A 19,261-nucleotide genomic window follows, 5' to 3' on the forward strand; every position below is an offset into this window, starting at 1 on the left:
CTTGAATTGGAGTGGGGGGGGTGGAAAAAGGGGGGGGGACAAAATAAAAAACACATTGTGGGGTGGCTGGTTAGCTCAGTTGGTTAGAGCGTAGTGCTGATAACACCAAGGTTGCTGGTTGGATCCCTGCTGGGCCACTGAGCTGCGCCCCCCTTTTAAAAGAAAAAATTGCAGTTTGGTCGTTAATGGAGTCTGATCAAGTTATTGAGGATCAAACATGACCCATATGTGGGACACTACTTACCGAGGAGGCAGGTGACATGTAGACGTGAATGTTAGTCCGCAGGTCTTTGTGCCTCGCTCCGCTCCGTGGGGCGCGGCTTTGGGTGAGTCAGTGAGCTGGAGAAATGGCGGGAGCAGAGGCAGGCACTGCTTGTCTGCTGGGAGCCCAGGGCCTGCCTTTGGAGGCAGGCTCCCTCCTTATTTACTTGTTTACTTGAATAGTTCTGGGGGACCCTCTGAGAGCTGTCATTGGAAACTAGAGTTTTGCTGTTTCTGTTCTTTGAGGGCTTTGCATTTTTATGCTGTGTGCTTTTATTACTTGTTGAGAACAACAGCACTAATAGATGTTGTCCTCTGGACAGTAGCTGAATGGATTTGTTCTTTTTGAGGGAAGTGTGTAACTTCCCTGAAACAAAATTTCTGGAGCAATTCGTAGGAAGGGGCACCGTGCGTGGCCCAGCAGGTCTCACAGAAACACAGGGAGCCAGAGGTGTTTGAGGACAGACATTGGGAAAGTAGGGCAGTGTGTGCATGTAACTCTGCACAGTAGCACTTCTGTCGCTGGCCGGCCGCACGCGTAGTCTAAGTGGGATAGTTAGGCTATAATTAGCTCCTCCTCAGCTCAGGTCAGAACTGGCTGCCAGCCGATTTCAGGCCAGGCCTTTTGGAGCTGTTTGGAAATTGTGAACAAGGACTTGTGGACCAGTCTGAGGCATAGAGGCTCCTCCGAGGCAAGTCATTGTGGCAGGGACCCGGAGAGTAGGGTGTGGGCAGGTGGCTGCACTCGGCAGCTTTGAAGCCTCCCGCTCCAAGGCTGCAGTGCCACTCTGTCTGTCTGTCTGTCTGTCTGTCTGCCGCAGCTGTCTCTCCTGTGAGCTGCTGCTCATCGGACCGGGGACCCCCTGTCCTGTGTACCCTGCGTCTCTGAATTCGTGGAACTGTGTATGTCCTGTCATTCCCCTTGAACTTTTCTCACGCCTGCCCCTGGTCCTTCTTCTGCGGCATAGCTTGCCTGCTCTTCTGGAGTCATTTCTTAGTTGGTGTCTAGCCGTGTCACTCTCCACAGTGTTTTTGTTTTTAGTGTAATCTATACTCAGAAAAACGCCCAGATCCTAAATTTAAAGCTTAATGAGAACCCACGGTATAACCTGCTCCCAGTAAAGAGCCATTGAGTTGTCAGCACCCCAGAAGCTGCCATGTGCCCTCCCAGCCCCAGAAACACCGTCCTGAATTCTAGACCGTAGGTGGTTTTGTTTGCTTTGAGCTTCGTACACATGGACTCCCACAGAACGTCAGGGGTGGTGTTGGCTTCTCACTGAATACGCCCATGGTTTGGTACCTGCTGTGGGTCATTCATTCTCTCTGCTGTCAAGGACTGATTTCAGTAACACGACTGTCCCACATCTTAATAGTCTGCCGCAGGTGGACATGTGGGTAGTTTTGGGGGCTGTGACAATGGGTAAAGCTGCGAGTGTTTGACAGGCATGTTTTCAGCTGGAAGACTTTCCCACTGGAAGCTTCATCGAGATGCCTGCAGCAGTGCTGTTGTGTGTGCTCGTGACGGCCGCTCATGGGACTGGGGCGTCAGATTCGTGGGTGCAGCCCCGTGGGACACACTGCAGAGGGCCTGCCCCACCGTCTGCACCGAGGCTGTGGGTGAGGTGCTTTGTGATCCAGACGGGGGGCGCTGGTGGCATTATTTCTCACAACTAGTGGGTGTCTTCGTTAGTCCAGATGGTTCCTGAATGACTGAAAATTACAGCAGTTTGTACCACGCTTTATAAGTCTTCTGGAAGCACAGCGTGGCCACACTCATGTGCAGTACCGCCCTCGTCCCCAGCCTGGCATCAGGATCTGAAACGGATGTGCCTTTCTGAGTGGGCCTTCCCCCAACAGCAAAAGGCCACACAGAGGGGTAGACGAGGCAGTGCTTTCCAGCACCTCCATTAACGGGACTTCAGCACGGCAGATGGGGGCAGGGGAGCAACACACAAAATTCTTCCCCAAGCCAAAGAAAAACGCAGAAGCACTGGGCAGCCACTCGTGAAGCTGCCGGTCAGGAGTGTTTCTGGAATCGAGGCTTTCTGGTGTGTGGGGACAGACACATACGGAAGGGCACCGTTTCTTAATATCCGGTGTCTTAGGGTGCAAGGCCCGCTCCATCATACGTGGGGGCCAGTGCAAACTGGAAGTGCAGATTAAGAAAGCAGGAGGAGGGCTTTTCATGTCTTCTGTGCCCTCGCAGCCTGCCATGCTGCTTTTGTTACTTGATGTCAAGCTTTCTTAGGTGGAGGCCAGTGCACCCTCCCAGACATCCCAGGGGCCCCTGTCCAGGCCCCAGCCGGGACACGGCTGCTGGAGGCAAGGTGTGTGTGATTCGAGTGTCCAAGCCCTGGGCGAGGCACCATTGTCCCATTGGACGTCACTCACAAAACACAGATTCAGAAGTGAAATTCTGCGGGTTTCAAGATGGGGCGATAGAGCAGTGAGCTTCACCGTGGGCCCTTCTGAGCGCCGCCTGTGTGTGAGAACTTCATCTCACCAACTGTTGTTTCTGAGTCCCTTCGAAACAGGACACGCGGTAAAAGTCTCCGCACTCAGAGACTGGGGTCCCAGCTGACGCTGCATCCCGAGCTGCAGGCATCTTCCCAAGACAGGCTTTCCAGGCTCCCCAGAAGGTGGGCGCAGAATCTGAGGAAAACCACAGCCAAGGCGTGCTTCCGTAGCCACTCGGTGCGTCCTGCGTTGGCGTAGAAACCCGCCTTCAGCGTTGTGCAGGGTGGGTAGGAGGTGCAAGCCGAGGCGATCCCTGTGTCTTAAGGTCCATTGCTGAGGGGTGACACAAGGAAAGGACGGACTGGTCAGGGTTTCTGACTTCTTTCCCAGTCTGTGTGCCATTGTCCGAAAATGTCTTAAACTCGGTCACACTCTCTGAACCCTGTGAGCTTAAAGTCACCACTGGTCTCTCAAAGCTGCCACCCCCGAGGGGCAGTGCAGCCCCTCCCTGAGCCGAGCACAGCTGTCCCCTTGCTGACTCCCTTCGGGAGCGAGGCTGCGCCCGCCAGGCCCTGGGCCGGTTCACACTGATGATGGTGGCAGCTCGCCTCAGTGTGGCATGTCAGTCCTGCTCCTAGCACAGCGGAAATGGCACGTGGGGTGGGAGAGTCACTTAGGAGTCACTGACACACTTGGTTAGGTAAGGGCCGCTGGTCAGGCCTGGCTGTCTTACGTTTCAGTCTTTCTTTCATAAATTAGAGGACACGAGGAGAGAATGATGCAAGTGCGTGTAGAGGCCCATTTAAAATGCCTCTGGCTTCAGTCCTTCTCAGGGTTTGGAAAGAAGAGCAGTTTGGCTCCCATTTTTGCAGAAGATAAAAAGGGAAGCGGGTTCGCCATCGTGGCTGAGTGGGGACTAGACCCAATTTGAAGTCCCCTGTCATGTTGTTCCTTCATGGGGATGCTGGCTGAGTTTCCCAGGTTCCTCCTCTTCCTTGAGTGGCATGGGGCTGTCTCTACGCTGAGGACACCGAGGTGTGTTCCCATCCAGGCTTCACTAATGGCCACGTGGTGTCCTCTGGGGTGGTGGGTAACAGGCACCTCATGTGTCACATGTCCCCATAGCCATTGCACCCTGGGCGTGTTCCTCAGCCACCGATTCATCTGCATCTCCTGTCACATGGGCCAGACCGTGGAGCTGGCCGTTCTGTGTCTTCCCTCCGCACCCACGCAGCAGGGCTCAGACCAGCCGGACCCCACCTGCTCCCCGTCCCCCATCCCCATCCCCACACCCGCACCCTGGGCTCCTCTCTCCCAGGTCACTGCATTGAGTTGCCACCGTACTGCCCTTCCACTTGTGCCATGCCTCGGCCTTCTGTGACGTTGACAGGTTTGAGGAGGACAGGTCAGTGTTTTGTAGAACGCCCCTCAATTTAATGTGTCTGCCGTTCCTTCTTGGTGAGATCCAGGTTATTTTAGTAGGAAACCCAGAAGTGAGCTGTGTTGTCTCTGCGCCCCATGGCGGGGACACGCCTGCGGGGCTCTCCTCTGCCAGGACCGCGGTTACCTGGTTCCCCGGGTTCCTCCCAAGTGGTCTCGGATGCAAGGCACCCAGTCCAGTGGGTGCTGTGTGGGTCACTGAATTAGGTCAAGTGACAAACTGAAGAGTTTGTTCAGAGTTCTGAGATACTCTTACACACGGAGAACTCCACAATGATCCTGATGACTGGCTGGCATCCGATGTGCTGTCCTGAGTAGGTGGAAATGAGCCCACTCGGGAACTTTTCCAGCTGGGGGAGTGTGTGTGTCTGAGCACGTGCAGCAGAGGGTATCGGGATCGGGCGCAGGGCGCCATCCCACCTGGGCCTGCGCTCACCTTGTAGAGGGGCACTGTGGGGCCACACCTGCCATCTCCGCTCCTGACGCCAGGGCCCACCAGACCTCCGAAGTGGCCGACGGGACAGCGGGTGGCTTCTGTCACCCAGGTTCCCAGCAGACATTCCTTGATGCTTCCGGATCTGTGTCCCTGGCCCGGGGTGACGAGGCCCAGACTCTGCCTCTGGCCCTCAGAGAAGTGCGCACACCGGGGAAGGGCTCCAAGGGGCTCGCGCAGTCAGGCTGCCTCCTGGGGGCCATCGTCCCGTCCTGTCCTGTCCGTCGGTAGGTTGTGTGTGGGTCGTCGTTGGTGAGGGGAGAGTGCGGCGCGGTCCGGGGAGGCCGTTGTGTGGGCCGCGAGGCGTGGGAGGGACCCCAGTACAGTGAACGAGCGGCCGTGACGTCAGGGGAAAGATGGCGCCGGGGCACCCGTGAGGGTCGGGCTCGTGCCCGAGGGCGGGGGCGCAGGCTGGCTTCCTGCCGGATCTTCCAGCACCGGTGCGACTCTTGGGGGAAGGGTGGGCGGAGGGGTGTACGGCGCGTCTCTGGTGGGGTCGTCCGTGCGCATGGGTGACGTCAGCCCTGCCTGGCCGCTGCCCACTCGCGAACGGAGCACCTCTGTGGTCCGACCGCCTGTCTCTAGACACTGCCTGGTGCCCCTCGGGGCTGCGGACGCGGTGCAGGAGCAGATGCAGGAGGACGTGGGAACCAGTGGTTGGGGCTGCAGACACCGCGGTTTCCCCACTACTTTCTGCATGCGTCGCTTTTCTTGGTGGGTCTTTGTGATCTAGGGACACGTCAGTTGTACAGGTTTGAGGATCCCCTGGGGCAGCCGCTGGGGCCACATTCCCTCCCCTCCCCCAGCCTCTGGCCACCCCTCGTCTGTGATTTGTTTCGGGAATGGTGCATAAATGAGATCACACGCCATGTAACTTTGGGGACCGGCCCTGCACGGTGGCTGCACCTTTTACAACCGGGTTGTATCTGAGATGAGAGTCAGCCTGGTGCAGCGCTGTCCACCCAGGGGTGGGGGACAGGGGCATCCTTTCCGGGTGGGCGACGAACAGCTGCTGTGGACACTCATGTGTGGCCACTGGGTGACTGTGAGTGTTCACTTCTCCTGGGAAACACCCAGAGCGTAAGTGCTTGGTTGTGCGACATACGTGTTTCACTTCACAAGAAACGGCAGACCGGTTTCCTGGGGGCCGCACCTTTCCCCTCACCACCAGCAGCGTGGGGTCTGCTTGTCCCGTCTTCACCGCACTTCGCCCGTTCTCGTAGGTGTTTAGTGGCATCTCACGGTGTTTGCTTTGCATTGCCCAAGTGGCAGGTGGTGGTGAACATCTTTTCACCTGTTTATTTGCCATCTGTGTATCTTTGCTGAAGTGTTTTTTCCACATCTTTTCCCCATTTTATTGTTTTCTTACTGTCATTTCCAGATAGGTCTTTACTGTCTGGACCCGAGTCCTCTGTTGGACATGGGATTTGTAAAGGTTTCCTTCTAGAAGGTGAACACGCGAGATGTGGCTTGTGTTTTCAGTGTCTTAGCAGCGTCTCTGGCAGAGCAGACATTTTCACTTCTGATGATGGGGTATGTTTTGAAAGTGAGAGCTGACGGCTTAGTGGCTGAGTTGGATGAAACTTGCGTTTCTGGCCTGAGCAGTGACTGATGCCGTCCGCCACGGGGGTGGGGGGCACAGGGGAGGAGCCGGTGTGGGACTCCTTAGAGATGCCCATGTGGGTGCATGTGGGAAAACAGGGCAGACAGGTATAGAGCGCAGGAAATGGGGGTTTTGGAGTCATTCGGATCATGTAGAATTGAAGGTCCCGGGCCTGCCTGCGTGAGATGGAGAAACTCAGAAGCTGGGGTCGTGGTCTGGGGCATTGGGCATTGGGAGTAGAGGAGGAGCACCTGGTACGGGATTGAGAGGGAAACCCGAGAGGCAGGGACGGGACACCAGGAAGGAGGTGGTCGGCACATCAGGTTCTGCTCTGTCCACCGAGACTCGGGGGGACTGACCTCACGAGGGAAGTAAAGGGGCAGAGAACCAGATGGCAGTGACTTCAAAGGGGGGGGCGTGTGCGGGGAGGAAGGCAGGCAGTGTGTCCAGTCCTGCCGAGGGACATCCTTTCCTGCCCCAACTAAAGCATTGGGAAGTATGGACTTGAAATTGTCATTGGAAGTGGGAGGGATGTGAGATCTCCATGTGCTGGCCCCTTCTCTGGCAGGTGCCCAAGTAGGACAGGGTGGTGGGTACAGCCGGCTGAGCACCGTGGGCTGGCCGTGTGGCCATTTAGAGGGAGTACCGGAAGCAGGCTCTGTGTAACTGGACGTGAAGGTGGAGCTATTTTTAACTTTTAGTCTGTGAAGGCGTTTGGCTTGCGTTACGTTTTTTTGAAAAAATAAACATACTTGAGTCACGGCAAGAAAGCTATTTTGAAGGTGACCAGAGTATTCAATTGTAAAGCTTTCCCCGTAGTTGAATAGGTCTGACTTGTTGGCTCAGTGAAAAAGTTGATGCTATTTTTTAAAAGAAAAGGAATGACCGTTCTTTTGAAGGAGAAATAGTTACAAAACTGTCTGTTTCTGCTGCACGACCCTGGTGTAGCTTTACATTTCTGGTGAAAGGAACCACGCACGCCAAGTGGTGGTTCTTCGCTAAGTCTGCTATGGGACCTGAAACCCCCCAGTGCGTTTCTCTCAGAGGCGTAGTCAGACGAGCTGGTGTCTGAGTCTTTTCTGAGTCTCCTCCCCTGTGTTTTCCTGTTTGGCTGGTCTAAGTGACCTTTGTGGTCGTTAGTGTTTAAAGTCACGAAATGCCTCGGTTTTGTCCTAAGCTGAGTGAACACATTGGAAGCGGGCCTCTTGGGGCTCCCGCACTCAGGCCGCGGCTCCAGGTCCTTCAGCCAGCAGGACGGATGCTGACGCTGCGTGTTGTTTTTCAGGTGCACGTTCCGCTTCCCGAGCACGAACATCAAGATAACATTCACTGCCCTGTCCAGCGACCAGAGGGAGAAGCAGGAGGCGCCCGAGTCCCCGGAGAAGCCCGTGCAGGCCCACATCTCGCCCCTGACCATCAACATTCCAGACACCATGGCCCACCTCATCAGCCCCCTGCCCTCCCCCACGGGAACCATCAGGTACCACAGCTCCCGCGGCGAGCTGGTCGGCGGCCGCCATGTCTGTGACCATGTCTGCATTTCAGTCCTCTTGCTTTGGGACCTTCAGGCGCCGTGTGAGTCACAGTGACACACGCGGAAGGAGATGACACACGTGTGGGGGTGACACGTGTGGGGTGACATGTGGTGGTGTGACATGTGGAGGGAAGTGACACGGGGAGGTGACACATGGAGAGGGAGGTGTTGGGACGCTGAAAACCCTGGTTGTTGGGACGCTGAAAACCCTGGTTCGTTTCTGAACGCTCTTTGCTCAGTCCTGTCCTGACAGATTCCAGATGGTCCTGGTTTACTTAGGAATCCTTTTATTCTAGTGCAAGTTGAAGGGGCAGGTGACCTGTCCTGTTGGTCTGAAGTCTGAGATAGGTTTTCCTTTGTATTTTGAGTTTTTGTAGTTTGTCAGAAGTTCACATAGATTCTGCTGACTCGCAATTGGGGTCAATGACTTTGACAGTGAAGTGACAAATTTGTGTTCTTCATGATGTCTGAAGAGAGACTGGGCTCCTTGGGAAGCGGAGGATAGCGGCTTCGGGGCACACTGTCCGCGGAGGGCTGGGGGTCAGGACGACCTGTGGACGGCAGCCTGCGGGGGGGAGCAGAGCTCCACGTGGCCAGCGGGGCCCAGGGCAGCTGGGCGTCCTGGCTCCTGCTGTGTTGTAGGTGTGCAGACATGTGCCTGGGCATCCGCTTAGCTGTGGGTGGCGTTGGACTTGGGTGTGAAAGGAACACACTTGCTTCTCCCTGGAACCAGGCTCCTGCCTGCCATGCAGGTCTGCCCCCTGGGGAAGGGCTGTCTGGCCACGCGTGCAGGCCCTGCGTGTGGCAGAGCTCGTGAGTGCACAGGGACCTGGCAGCCCCCGGGTGACACCTGTGGTTGAGTGCTCAGCTCTTCCCGCAAAGCCAGTCTCAGTGGTCGGCCTCCGGAGCCGCGTTGGCTCTGGCGGGTCGGCCCGGCTGCCCGAGCGCCTCGGCCCCTCCCATCTGCTTGACCTGTGCACATGTCCGCCTGTGGCTGAACGGACCGAGCAGTGGGTGTACCGGCGGCAGGCGGACAGGAGAGAACCCGTGGGCACGGGCCCGCAGGGAAGGCGGGTGGTCGGAGACCTTGACCAGCCTCCCCACACCCTCTGCTCCGTCCCCTCCCCAGGACCTGGGTCACGCCCTCGCCGGCACTGACCAGCCCCCTTTGTGCTGGGTGAGCAAACCCGCCTTTTCCAGACCCCTGTCCAGCCCTAGGCCCCTTGTAGCCCCCGGGCCCACACCTCTTAAGCACCCGCTGGTTTGGAGTCACTAGAACTGTTGGCGCAGGAAATGCCCGTGACCTGGGGCGTGCCCTGCCTGTGCGCATGCGCATGCGCGGGCTGGGTGGGCGGACCCCTCCCCCCCTTCTTCCCTCCCTCTCTCCCTCCCAGTTCAGTTTTCTGATGGTAACTACGTTCATTAAGTACCTTTCCCAGAAATTTTCTTTACATTTGCAGTACTTGTCTTTCCCACCCCGACACAAATGAGAGCTAACCATACCCTCTTCTGTACCATAATGGATCCTTAAGCCGACCTTCCCTTGGTGTCCTTGTTTCAATAGCGTGTTCTCTATATAAAGTATAGTACTGCACCGAAAAGCCAACACAACTCGGTGACTTACACAAATGAACACGCCTTGAATCAGCGCAGAGATCGAGGCGACACCCGGTGCCCAGCCCCGCCTGTGAAAGAAATGTGCGTTTCACAGCTGGGTTCCTAGTTCTGTTTCCTGGGTGTGCTCCCAGGGCCCATAGCGGCCTGCATGGTGTCTGTGCCCACAGCCTCGTCCCCTTCTGAGCCACCCTGTCCTCAGCCTGGCTGCCCTCCCCATCCCCTGGCTCCCCAGTGGGGAGGGCACAGTGGGGCCTGTGCTATGTCCCTCTGCCAGGCTGGAGTCCTGGAGCTGGCACGTTTGGGTAAGTTCCGGAACCATCCTGAGCTTGTTTCCTCATGGGTGAGGTGGGTGGGCTACCACCTCCTTTGAGCGTTTTATGATTATGTGAGAGGTCATGTGTGGAAGCAAATACGTGATTTCCACCTGTTTCTTGGGGTGATTGTCAATTTCACAGAGAATTAATGAGTTCATTTTCCCATCAGAAATGCTGATCCTCTCTTGTGCAGTTTTCCCTGCGTTCAGAGGCAGTCACTGGAGTACAGTGCGCTGTCTGCTCTGTAACGCACTCATGGAAACAACCTTCTCTCTTCTGCAGTGCTGCGAACTCTTGCCCATCCAGCCCCCGGGGAGCAGGGTCTTCAGGGTACAAAGTGGGCCGTGTGATACCATCTGACCTCAATTTAATAGCCGACAGCTCACAGCCAGAAAATGAGAAGGAAGCTTCAGGTGGAGACAGCCCAAAGGTAAATGTTTCATAGCCTCAAGACGAGACGGAACCAGGGGCCATCGTGTGGCTAGCTGTCCTCACCCCGTCACCTGCATGTCTACTGACATCCCCACCGGGGCCGTCAGGAAGTGCGTCTGCCATGTATCGGTGACATGCACGTCTGAGTGGCTGTGGGGTCACTGCGATCATCTTGGTCCTTTGGGGTCTTACACACGTGTTCGCTCGGGTGCTCAGCCATGGCTCCTCCCCAGGGGCCACCGAGGGCCCAGGTGCTGAGAGCGCAGCAGACCGTGTGCACAGAGAGCCCTTTGGTCCTTGTGGGCTGACGTCCATTGGGCCCCAGGAAACCAGTCCTGGGGTACAGTCCTGCCCAGACGCTGAAGGTGAGCACGCACACACTTCTGAACACACGTGCACACATATGCGCACACACCTGGGGAGGCTCCATCCGTCCCTTCTGCTCAATGACTGGATGGTCACGCCGACCCTACGTGCCTTCATTCTGTGACCCAGTAATTCCCCGTTTGGACTTTGTCTAAGAGAAAAGAACCAAAGTCACAAACAGAAGATTCTAAAACAGCATGTGGAAAGCAACCGACGTGTCCCGTAAGGAGAGTGATCGAGTAAGGAACTGTCCTGGGACGTGTTCACTGGTGGGGGAGCGTTCTCGTTATGCTGCTAAGCGAAGGAGAGAACAGATGTCTGCGCAGTGTTGCTGGGATGACCTACTTACACAGTGTGCGCACGCGGACCCCCACTAGGGCCTGGCAGGAAGTGCGTTTCTCATGTGTTTCGTTTTTGCCATTTGGACTTATTCCTACACTGGTTTTAATAGCCTTTTTTACGCTGCTGTACACGTGTTCACTCACTTCCTCCAAATATCACAAATGCTTTCCAAATTACATTACTTTTACAGTAAAGAGAATTAAGTATTGTCACAGGAATGCTGCAAAACACAAGAATCCTGAATTAACTTCAATACTCTTTTTTTTTTTTTTTAAACTTCAATGCAGGATGACTCAAAGCCACCTTATTCCTATGCACAGTTAATCGTACAAGCAATTACGATGGCTCCTGATAAACAGCTCACCCTCAATGGGATTTATACGCACATCACTAAAAACTATCCGTACTACAGGACTGCGGACAAGGGCTGGCAGGTAAGGCCATTTCAGTGTGTTACTAAGCATTTCTGTCACATGCCTGTCGATGCTGACTGACAGCTGGCAGGAAAGCTGAGCTGCTGTTCTACTGAACATGGGCACATGTACAGACGGTAGGATGAGAGGCGTGACATTTTCTTGCTCAGAGGCCCACTGTTGCCACACTCTTTCTGACCTCCTTAGTGCAGAGCAGAAGGTTCTAGAAGAAAAATCTTAATTTATGTATTTTACTGCCACGGTCCCCTCGGGTGGGCAGGCATGGCTTGTTGGACATGTGTGTCCACCAGTGCGGTTCATTTCATGTCTGAGATGAGGCATTATGAATCAGTCCATTCTTCATGCTGGCATTCTTCTGCCTGCCTTCCTTACCTGTGTCTGCTGATGTACATGGCTTTTTAAAGTTTGCCCAGAGATGGTTCTCAAACTGTTTTACCAAGGAACCCTTTCTTCAGAAGACATTGTTTCCAGTTGGCCAGCATGTAACAGGTGAAGGCCACGCCGCCCTGTTTAAGGTGGGGGCCCAGCTGCTTGTCCCCTGTGCTTCCGGCCCAGCCCTCGGGTATTGAACCTGGGCCTCGTCAGAGGATACTCTGAGATCAGTGCATGTTTCCATTGCTTAGCTTTTTAATTTAGTTTAATTTTTAAGCCTTTACACTGCATATTTTTTTTCTCGTTCTGTGTATATATTGTGTGTGGCCATTTACTGGATATACAATAGGACTTCACTAATTCAGACACTGGGAGAGGGTAAGTTTGACATACAGAATATTAAAATCATGCAGAGAAGAAATGTACATTTATAATTTTTTTGTTTGTTTTTGTTTTGTTTTTAACAGTAGAACATGAATTTATTATTTCAAATAGGGTGTACTAAATTATAAGATATTCAAATAAAATTGATTTAGTATATTTATAATTTTTAAGTTCATTAAGTAACCAGGAATGGCTACAGAATTTCTTTGAGGCTTAATGAGTAAATGATCCTTTGAAAAATGAGTGTCTATTGGACCGTAGCCAAGGGACGTGGCGGGGGCGGGGCCCACCGCTTTCCCTTTACTGGAGGGTACAGGCTTGGCACTTTACCTGCAGAAGTGGAAGCGTGTTTTCATAAAAGTAGTCTACCAACCAAGTCCCGACTCTTTCCTTCCTAAGGGATCTGAGTCCTGTCAGGGTCCTTAGCTCTGGAGGGAACAGGGTGACCTGGTGTCCCGTGTGGGTCTGGGGCACGTGGCGCCTTGAGGCACCTGGCACCGTGAACTGCAGCGCGCTGCAGGCCTGATGATCGGACTCCCCTTGTCTGGGCCTCATGGGGAGTGTTTCTCAGAAGCCCGGCCAGCCTCGGACCTGCCCTTGGCTCCCAAAACCCCTTTGAGTGACAACTGCTCCCCGCACTGGAGGTCCTCTTGCCCTGAGGCTGAGTGGCCCTGCTGGCTGCCCGCTGGCTCCCAACACCCCACTCAGTGACAACTGCCTGCTGGCTCCCCGTGGGCCTTCGCAGTCCCCTTGGAGCGGGTCACAGATACAATTAATGCGAGTAAGGCCCCTCTGCTGAACTGCCGTTGGCTCCTGTTCGTATTGAAACATCGGCTTTTCTGTCCAGGGAGGGTCCCTCGGGGCCCCTGCCCGCGTGTAGCGCTGCTCCTGGGACATGTCGCACCTCCTGGCCCCCGCTGTCCTAGGGCTGCGCCCCTTTTAATTGATGGACACGCACTGTCAGTTTCTTCTTTCCCCAGCGGTCCTTTTCTGTCCGCAGGACCGGGCCACGTGTGCTCCCTTCTGTCCTGAGACCCTTGAGCTGCTCTTCCCAAAGCTTTGACCGCACTTGAGGTCTCTGTGTGAGACCTTATCCCCATCGCCCCCCTCCTGTTTCAGAAGAGCCAGATCCTTTTCTTTTGAGAAGAAAACAGCTGTCAACCAAACCAACCCGTTTTTAAAATGTAGATTTCCAGACTGCGTCCTGCCCTCCCAGGGGTGGGGTGGTATCACCCTGCAATCAGCAGGGCCCAGGGGACTTGAGGCCCAGGCTCTGTTGGTCCCTGAGAGGACACGTGTTGACACTTCCCACGACGCCTACCCGGAGTGCTCAGTGGGCTCCACAGCTGCCTTCAGACTTGCTTTTGGGGTGTAGCTTTGTGTCCCCATGACAGAGGAGAGTCTAGGATCAAACCTCACGTGGGGGGCCGTGTGTGTGGAGATGGTGTGTTGCTCTCTTTGCGTGTTATGCCTCGGGGTTTCCTCAGGATTTGTGATTATAACTGCACCCAGCCCAGACTTGGGGTATTTGTTGTGACTGAAAATTTTGAGAACCCTGGGGCGTGTGTCCTCTGGCAGGACTGGTGCTGCGTCCTTATGGGCGGGCGCTCTGATGGTGGACGTCCCTTCTGGAGCGCACGCCGTGCTTCCTGTCTTCAGTTTCTTCGCAGAATACACTGCGCAGCGCTCAGTGCTGAGCGGGACTGGTTGGCAGGCGGTAGCTGCCCGGGAAGTGCCAAGGGGAGGGTGGCGCTACCCGGGGGGACAGCCCCAGTAAGCATGCGTGACCCGCTCCAGCCCGCATCTCCTCACAGAGGAGACTGAGCTGCAGTCTTCAGGGCCGACAGAGGCGGGTCCCTGCAGGCGGCCGCAGTTAGGGGACGGTGAGGGCGCAGTGCCTAGCAGTGCCGACCCTCTCTTCATGTTTAGCCCTGAAGAGTCCCCACCTTTCCTGAGCTCTCATGATAGTCCCGACCCATTGGAGCCGGTCAGTGTGGCTCTGAGTATGTGGCTAGGCTGACCCGGTCACAGAGGCCTGCAGGCCCTAGATGTGTGCTGTGTGTCTGCAAGAGCTGTCTCAGTGCCTCCTCGCATTTCCGAGGCTCGTTGGCTGGACAGTCACAGCTGACCGTTTATCAGTGGGGCCTCGTTTGCTGGTGGGGTTGTTGTTAGGGGGGAGGGGGCTTGCACCCTCTTCTGATGGGGTAGCCTGGGTTCTGTTACGTTTCCACACAGAAAACAGCCGCCCCTTCCTTCACAGGTGGTCAGGGGTGGAGGGTGACGGGACCGCAGCGTCGCCGAGCCCGGCCTTGCCAGCGGTGCTAACGCTGGCGCCCCGTCCTCTGCGTGAGCACTTCCGGCCCCCGCCCCGACGGCACTCACTTCCCTTGCTCCTGACATGCTCGGTGGCCTGTCCCCATCATCAGTGCAGGCCTCGTCTCGTTTGGGGGCTCACCACCTCCCTTTCAGACGTCATTCAGCACTGTGGTTTGGCAGTCACGTCTGAGGTCCTGCCCGGGGAGCCAGGTGCCCCCTGTACAGTCAGGCAGTCAGGACCCCCCACGCAGCTGTGAGGAGGATTGTCTCGTTCACAGTGAAGTGCTGTCGTATGTCACCCTCTGACTTTGCTTTTCTCAGTCCATAGTCTTAAAATCTGCCCTCTCCTCCAAACTTCACAAGGCCTGAGTGCAGCTGGAGGGCTGTCGTCTGTCTGGTGGCAGCCGATTTGGTTTTCTGGAGGAATTGATAGAAAGCTGTTGGTTGGTTATCAACTAAACCCTGTGCTAAAACAGCACAGCCACGTATCTGTGGTCGTGGAAACGTCCTCAGTGGCATATAGTAGTTTGCTTATAAACAATTTCCTGAGTCCTTCACGTTGCCCACGGAGCTGCTGACGTCCGCAGGCGGTAACTGTCCATTGCGGCCTGTGGCTGGCGTGCTACTTGAACAGTCATTTAGTAGGTGGCCTGTCAGCTTGGACTGGATGGTTTAGATCCCTGAGGCGCCTGGGGCGTGGCTGGCAGTGCTACGCGAAGGCCATGGCGGGGAGGGTGGTTATTACCAGTTAGAAACTATCATCGTTTCACTTGCCAATTTTAAGTGCAAACATTCAGGTGAGCGCATGAGACAGCCCACGTGCAGGACTCACCCGGCTTTTCCTGACCTTTCAGAGATTTTAGGGTCAAGTGTGCTGCCAGCAGTTGTCCAGGTTCCAGGGGGGAGCTTTCCTCAAATCCTCTGAAAACTGAACTTTTTGTAGTAGAAAGAAGGGAACAGGGGATGAGAGAGAAATCTTCTTCCCGTGCCGTGCCTCCCAAGACTGCTGAGGGGCAAACGAGCTGTGTATGGAAGTGCTTTGCCAGGTGGTGACTGGAAGATGGTGTCAGCACTCGGCCTCTGGCTCCCTTCTCTCTCTTCCTGTTTTGCCGGGTGCTCCATCCTGCATTAATTCACTTTAAATGGCTGTGACAGCTTCTGTAAGAAAAGTATTTTAAAGCATTGGCTTCTCTGGGCTCCGTGTCTCCAAACGGAGAGGGTGGCAGGAAAGGTTCAGTGTCAGTAGTGATGGTTGTTGGTTTCCTACCTGGAAAAAAGATGGAAGCTGACGGTTTTCCATTGAAAATGGCCTGTTTCCTTGTGGTGTGGCCTCAGGCCCCCTCCTGCTGAGGGGTGGCACCTCAGCTCCTCTGTCACTTAGGGGAGGGGCCAGCTCCTTCCAGCAGCTTCCCACCGTCTGCCCTCTGCAGGAGCCCAGCGCCCAGGGGTCTTCTTTGCAGGGCACTAAAATGAAGCACGTTTTTATTTCTCAGCAAGGAAGTATATGAATTCTACGTATTTTTTTATGTTTCATAGAATTCAATTCGCCACAATCTCTCTCTGAATCGTTATTTCATCAAAGTACCACGTTCCCAGGAAGAACCAGGCAAAGGCTCATTCTGGAGGATAGACCCTGCCTCTGAAAGCAGATTAATAGAGCAGGCTTTTAGGAAAAGACGGCCTAGGGGCGTGCCTTGCTTTAGAACCCCTGTGGGACCGCTCTCGTCTAGGTAAGGACAAGGCAAGCAGACCTCACCTGTGGTCATACCTTCACCTGCCATGCGTGGGAAAAGGAAGGAACCACGAGATGCATTACGATTCCATTCTGGGGTGGGACTTGCGGGTGGGGGAGAATTGGGTGCCATGTTTCTGTTTCTCGCGGTCCGAGACAGTTCAGGTGGTTTGTATAGTTTTACTTGAGCTCCCTTCCCATGGAGTAGCGGCTGCCTCATTGAACCCGTCGCACACTGTAGTGTGGTGACTCAGTGTCACGGTCATGGCAGTGTCCCTCTCTCTGGGCATGTGACGAGCCCTCGGAAAGCTGCCTGGGAGCCACTTAAATTCAAGGCTGATTTGCACAGCGTTCATTGCCTGATTTTGCAGCCACCCATTTTTAGCTTGATTACTGGATACTGTTTTTAAACAAAAACCAAATGACTGTAACCTGAGTCTTAAGCCCCCACCGCCCGCTCGCACACGGCCAGCTCCCGCTGCCTGACTGTGGACAGGCTGTGTAGAGGGCACCAGCCAGCCCGGCCTGCGCTGGGCGTGTGACAGTGGCACCCGGCACACGGTGGCCCCCGCCCGGCCCAGCAAGGCTCGCTGAGTGTCCGTCCATCGCAGCTGTTCACAGAGAAAGTAAGACTTATGCACATGGAGTCGGTTGGCAGAAGACAAATGACACCCCTTTTTGCAAAATACACTTACTGAAACAATAAGGCTGCGTTACAGGTGCTTTACCTTTAAAAACCCACTGTCTTCTCTTTGGCAACGCAGAAGTGCCCCAGCCTCTCCTAATCACGCCGGAGTGCTATCCGCTCACTCCAGCGGTGCCCAGACCCCCGAGAGCCTGTCGAGGGAAGGTTCCCCAGCCCCCCTGGAGCCCGATCCTGGCGCCTCACAGCCCAAACTCGCTGTCATCCAGGAGGCGCGCTTTGCCCAGAGCGCACCAGGTGAGACGGGCAGGTGTGTCGGGGGGAGGGGGGCCGCTCACCAGCAGTCCTTGGGTCCTCTGTGCCTCCTACGTGAGACCTGTCCCGCCCCTGACGTTACGATATAGGCTCTGAAAACTGATAGCACTGAGAGTTTTAAAACATCACTGAACATTTTCTTGTGTGAACTGTATGTAGGTGCCTGAAGTCATTTAGAATTAACCTGTTTCTGTTAGTTGCTTCATTGTTCACACATCTATGAAAAAGATTCACCCCAAAAGGAAGTAACATCAGTCAGACAAACTAGACACTGATTGGCAGCAAAAATGTCCATTTAATGAATCGGTGAGCATTTCACAGTTGGAAGTCGCAGTGCACGACAGAGACGAGGGCCCTGAGGGCTTAAACCATGCGCAGTGTGGAACTGCCCACACCGATTCTGTGATGCCTCCCGGGGGGCACATGTCTGCTTCCACACAGTGTCTTTCCAGGCCACCTGCTGGCACCCACCTGCCCGTCCAGCTGCGGTCATCCGTGTCGTCTCCTTCCTTTCAGCCCCAACCAGGAAGTGCACAGGGGGTATGAGGGGCTTCTCAGGGCCCCACTCGGTCTGAATGTCCCAGTCCCCTCGCCCCCGCTGGACGGTGCAGACGTTGACCCCAGGGCCTCCGTGGTAGTTTCCTCTCAGTGCTGCCGACGTTTCTTATGAGGAAAAAGCTGTGGGAAGAGCTGTTGTAAGAAACCTGAGTACAGCAGAGGTTGTGCTGTTAGTATTTATGTAAACAAGTGGGACACCTCCATTAAAATAATGCGTTTCTCTCTTCATGAGTGGATGCACTGCAACGAGTTGAAGGGGTCCCGCCTGTCACTGACCCCTCTGTGTCCCTAGGGCGTGGCCACGGTCAGTGGCTGTGGGGCAGCTGGTGGGAGGTACGCGCCAGCCTCACGCCTGCTCCGTGTGCTCTGCAGGCTCACCTCTGTCCAGTCAGCCCGTTCTGATCACTGTGCAGCGGCAGCTGCCCCCCACCATCAAGCCCGTCACTTACACTGTCGCTGCCCCCGTGACCACCTCGACCTCCCAGCAGCCCGTCGTGCAGACGGTTCACGTCGTCCACCAGATCCCAGCAGTGTCCGTTACCAGCGTGGCTGGGCAGGCCGTGGTCACTCAAGCAGCCGTGCTGGCCCCCCCAAAGGCAGAGCCCCAAGAAAATGGAGAGCACCGCGAAGTGAAAGGTAAGCAGTGGAGGCCACCTGGCTGCACCCTGGGCTCCGCAGGGGCTGCCTGTCCAGCGTTTCTGATGTGCGCTCGCTGTAAACTAGTGAGATTTCCACAGCTTTGCAGTGATATTAGAGACTGTCATTTCTCTTTTCTTTTCATTTTAGTGAAAGTAGAGCCCATTCCTGCGATTAGCCATGCCACTCTAGGCGCCGCCAGCCGGATCATTCAGACGTCACAGACCACCCCTGTCCAGACGGTCACCATTGTGCAACAGGCACCTCTAGGTCAGCACCAGCTGCCAATAAAAACTGTAACGCAAAACGGGACGCACGTGGTGCCAGTCCCCACCGCTGCCCACGGCCAGGCCAACAGCGGTAAGCAGCTCATTCCGACTGTCACAATGTTAACCTTTTCTCCTTGGGGTGGGGGGGAGCACCAAACAGCACGCGGGACACCTGGTCACGATTTCATTGCTTGTTGGTCGTTTCTGTACCTTCTTTGGAGAAACGTCTAAGTCTTTGCCCAGTTTTTCATTGGGTTGTTTATCTTTTTGTTACTCAGTTGTAGGAGCTCTTTATATATTCTGGAACTGGCTCCTGATCAGAAATAGGATTTGCAAAATGTGTTCTCCCCTTCAGTGGGTTTGTCTTTTCACTTTCTTGATAGTGTCTTTAATGCACAAAAGTTTAATTTTGATGAAATCCCATCTGTTTCCCCTTTTGCTTCTTGTGCTTTGGAGTCATATCCATTTCCAAGTCCAAAGTCCTGAAGACTTAACCCTGTTCTCTTCTACTGAGAGTTCTATAGTTTGAGCTCTTACGTTTAGGTCCTTGATCCATTTTGAGTTAATTTCTGTATATGGTGTTAGGTAAGGGTCCCCAACTTAATCCGTCGGCGTGTGGATGCCCAGTCATCCCAGCACCATTTGTTGAAAGGACTGTCCTTTCCCCACTGAGTGGTCTCGGCGCCCTTGTTGACAATCAGTTGACCTCAGATATGGGGGTTTATTTCTGTCAGTTCTGTTTC

At 54.9% G+C, this 19,261-nt stretch overlaps 1 protein-coding gene across 1 annotated transcript in view; it reads left to right on the plus strand.

Annotated features, from left to right (window-relative positions):
* Positions 1 to 19,261, plus strand: part of FOXK2 (forkhead box K2) — a gene marked incomplete at its 5' end in the record, with an annotated part of 40,576 nt that overhangs the window by 15,760 nt on the left and 5,555 nt on the right. Inside the window, 7 exon segments of the mRNA XM_033090175.1 lie at positions 7,540 to 7,734; positions 10,002 to 10,149; positions 11,147 to 11,293; positions 15,902 to 16,095; positions 16,862 to 17,037; positions 17,986 to 18,249; positions 18,400 to 18,609. Of these exon segments, the coding sequence (XP_032946066.1) occupies positions 7,540 to 7,734; positions 10,002 to 10,149; positions 11,147 to 11,293; positions 15,902 to 16,095; positions 16,862 to 17,037; positions 17,986 to 18,249; positions 18,400 to 18,609 (1,334 nt within the window).

The sequence above is a fragment of the Rhinolophus ferrumequinum genome, chromosome 21 (assembly GCF_004115265.2).
Source record: "Rhinolophus ferrumequinum isolate MPI-CBG mRhiFer1 chromosome 21, mRhiFer1_v1.p, whole genome shotgun sequence".
Classification (NCBI taxonomy): Eukaryota; Metazoa; Chordata; class Mammalia; order Chiroptera; family Rhinolophidae; genus Rhinolophus; species Rhinolophus ferrumequinum.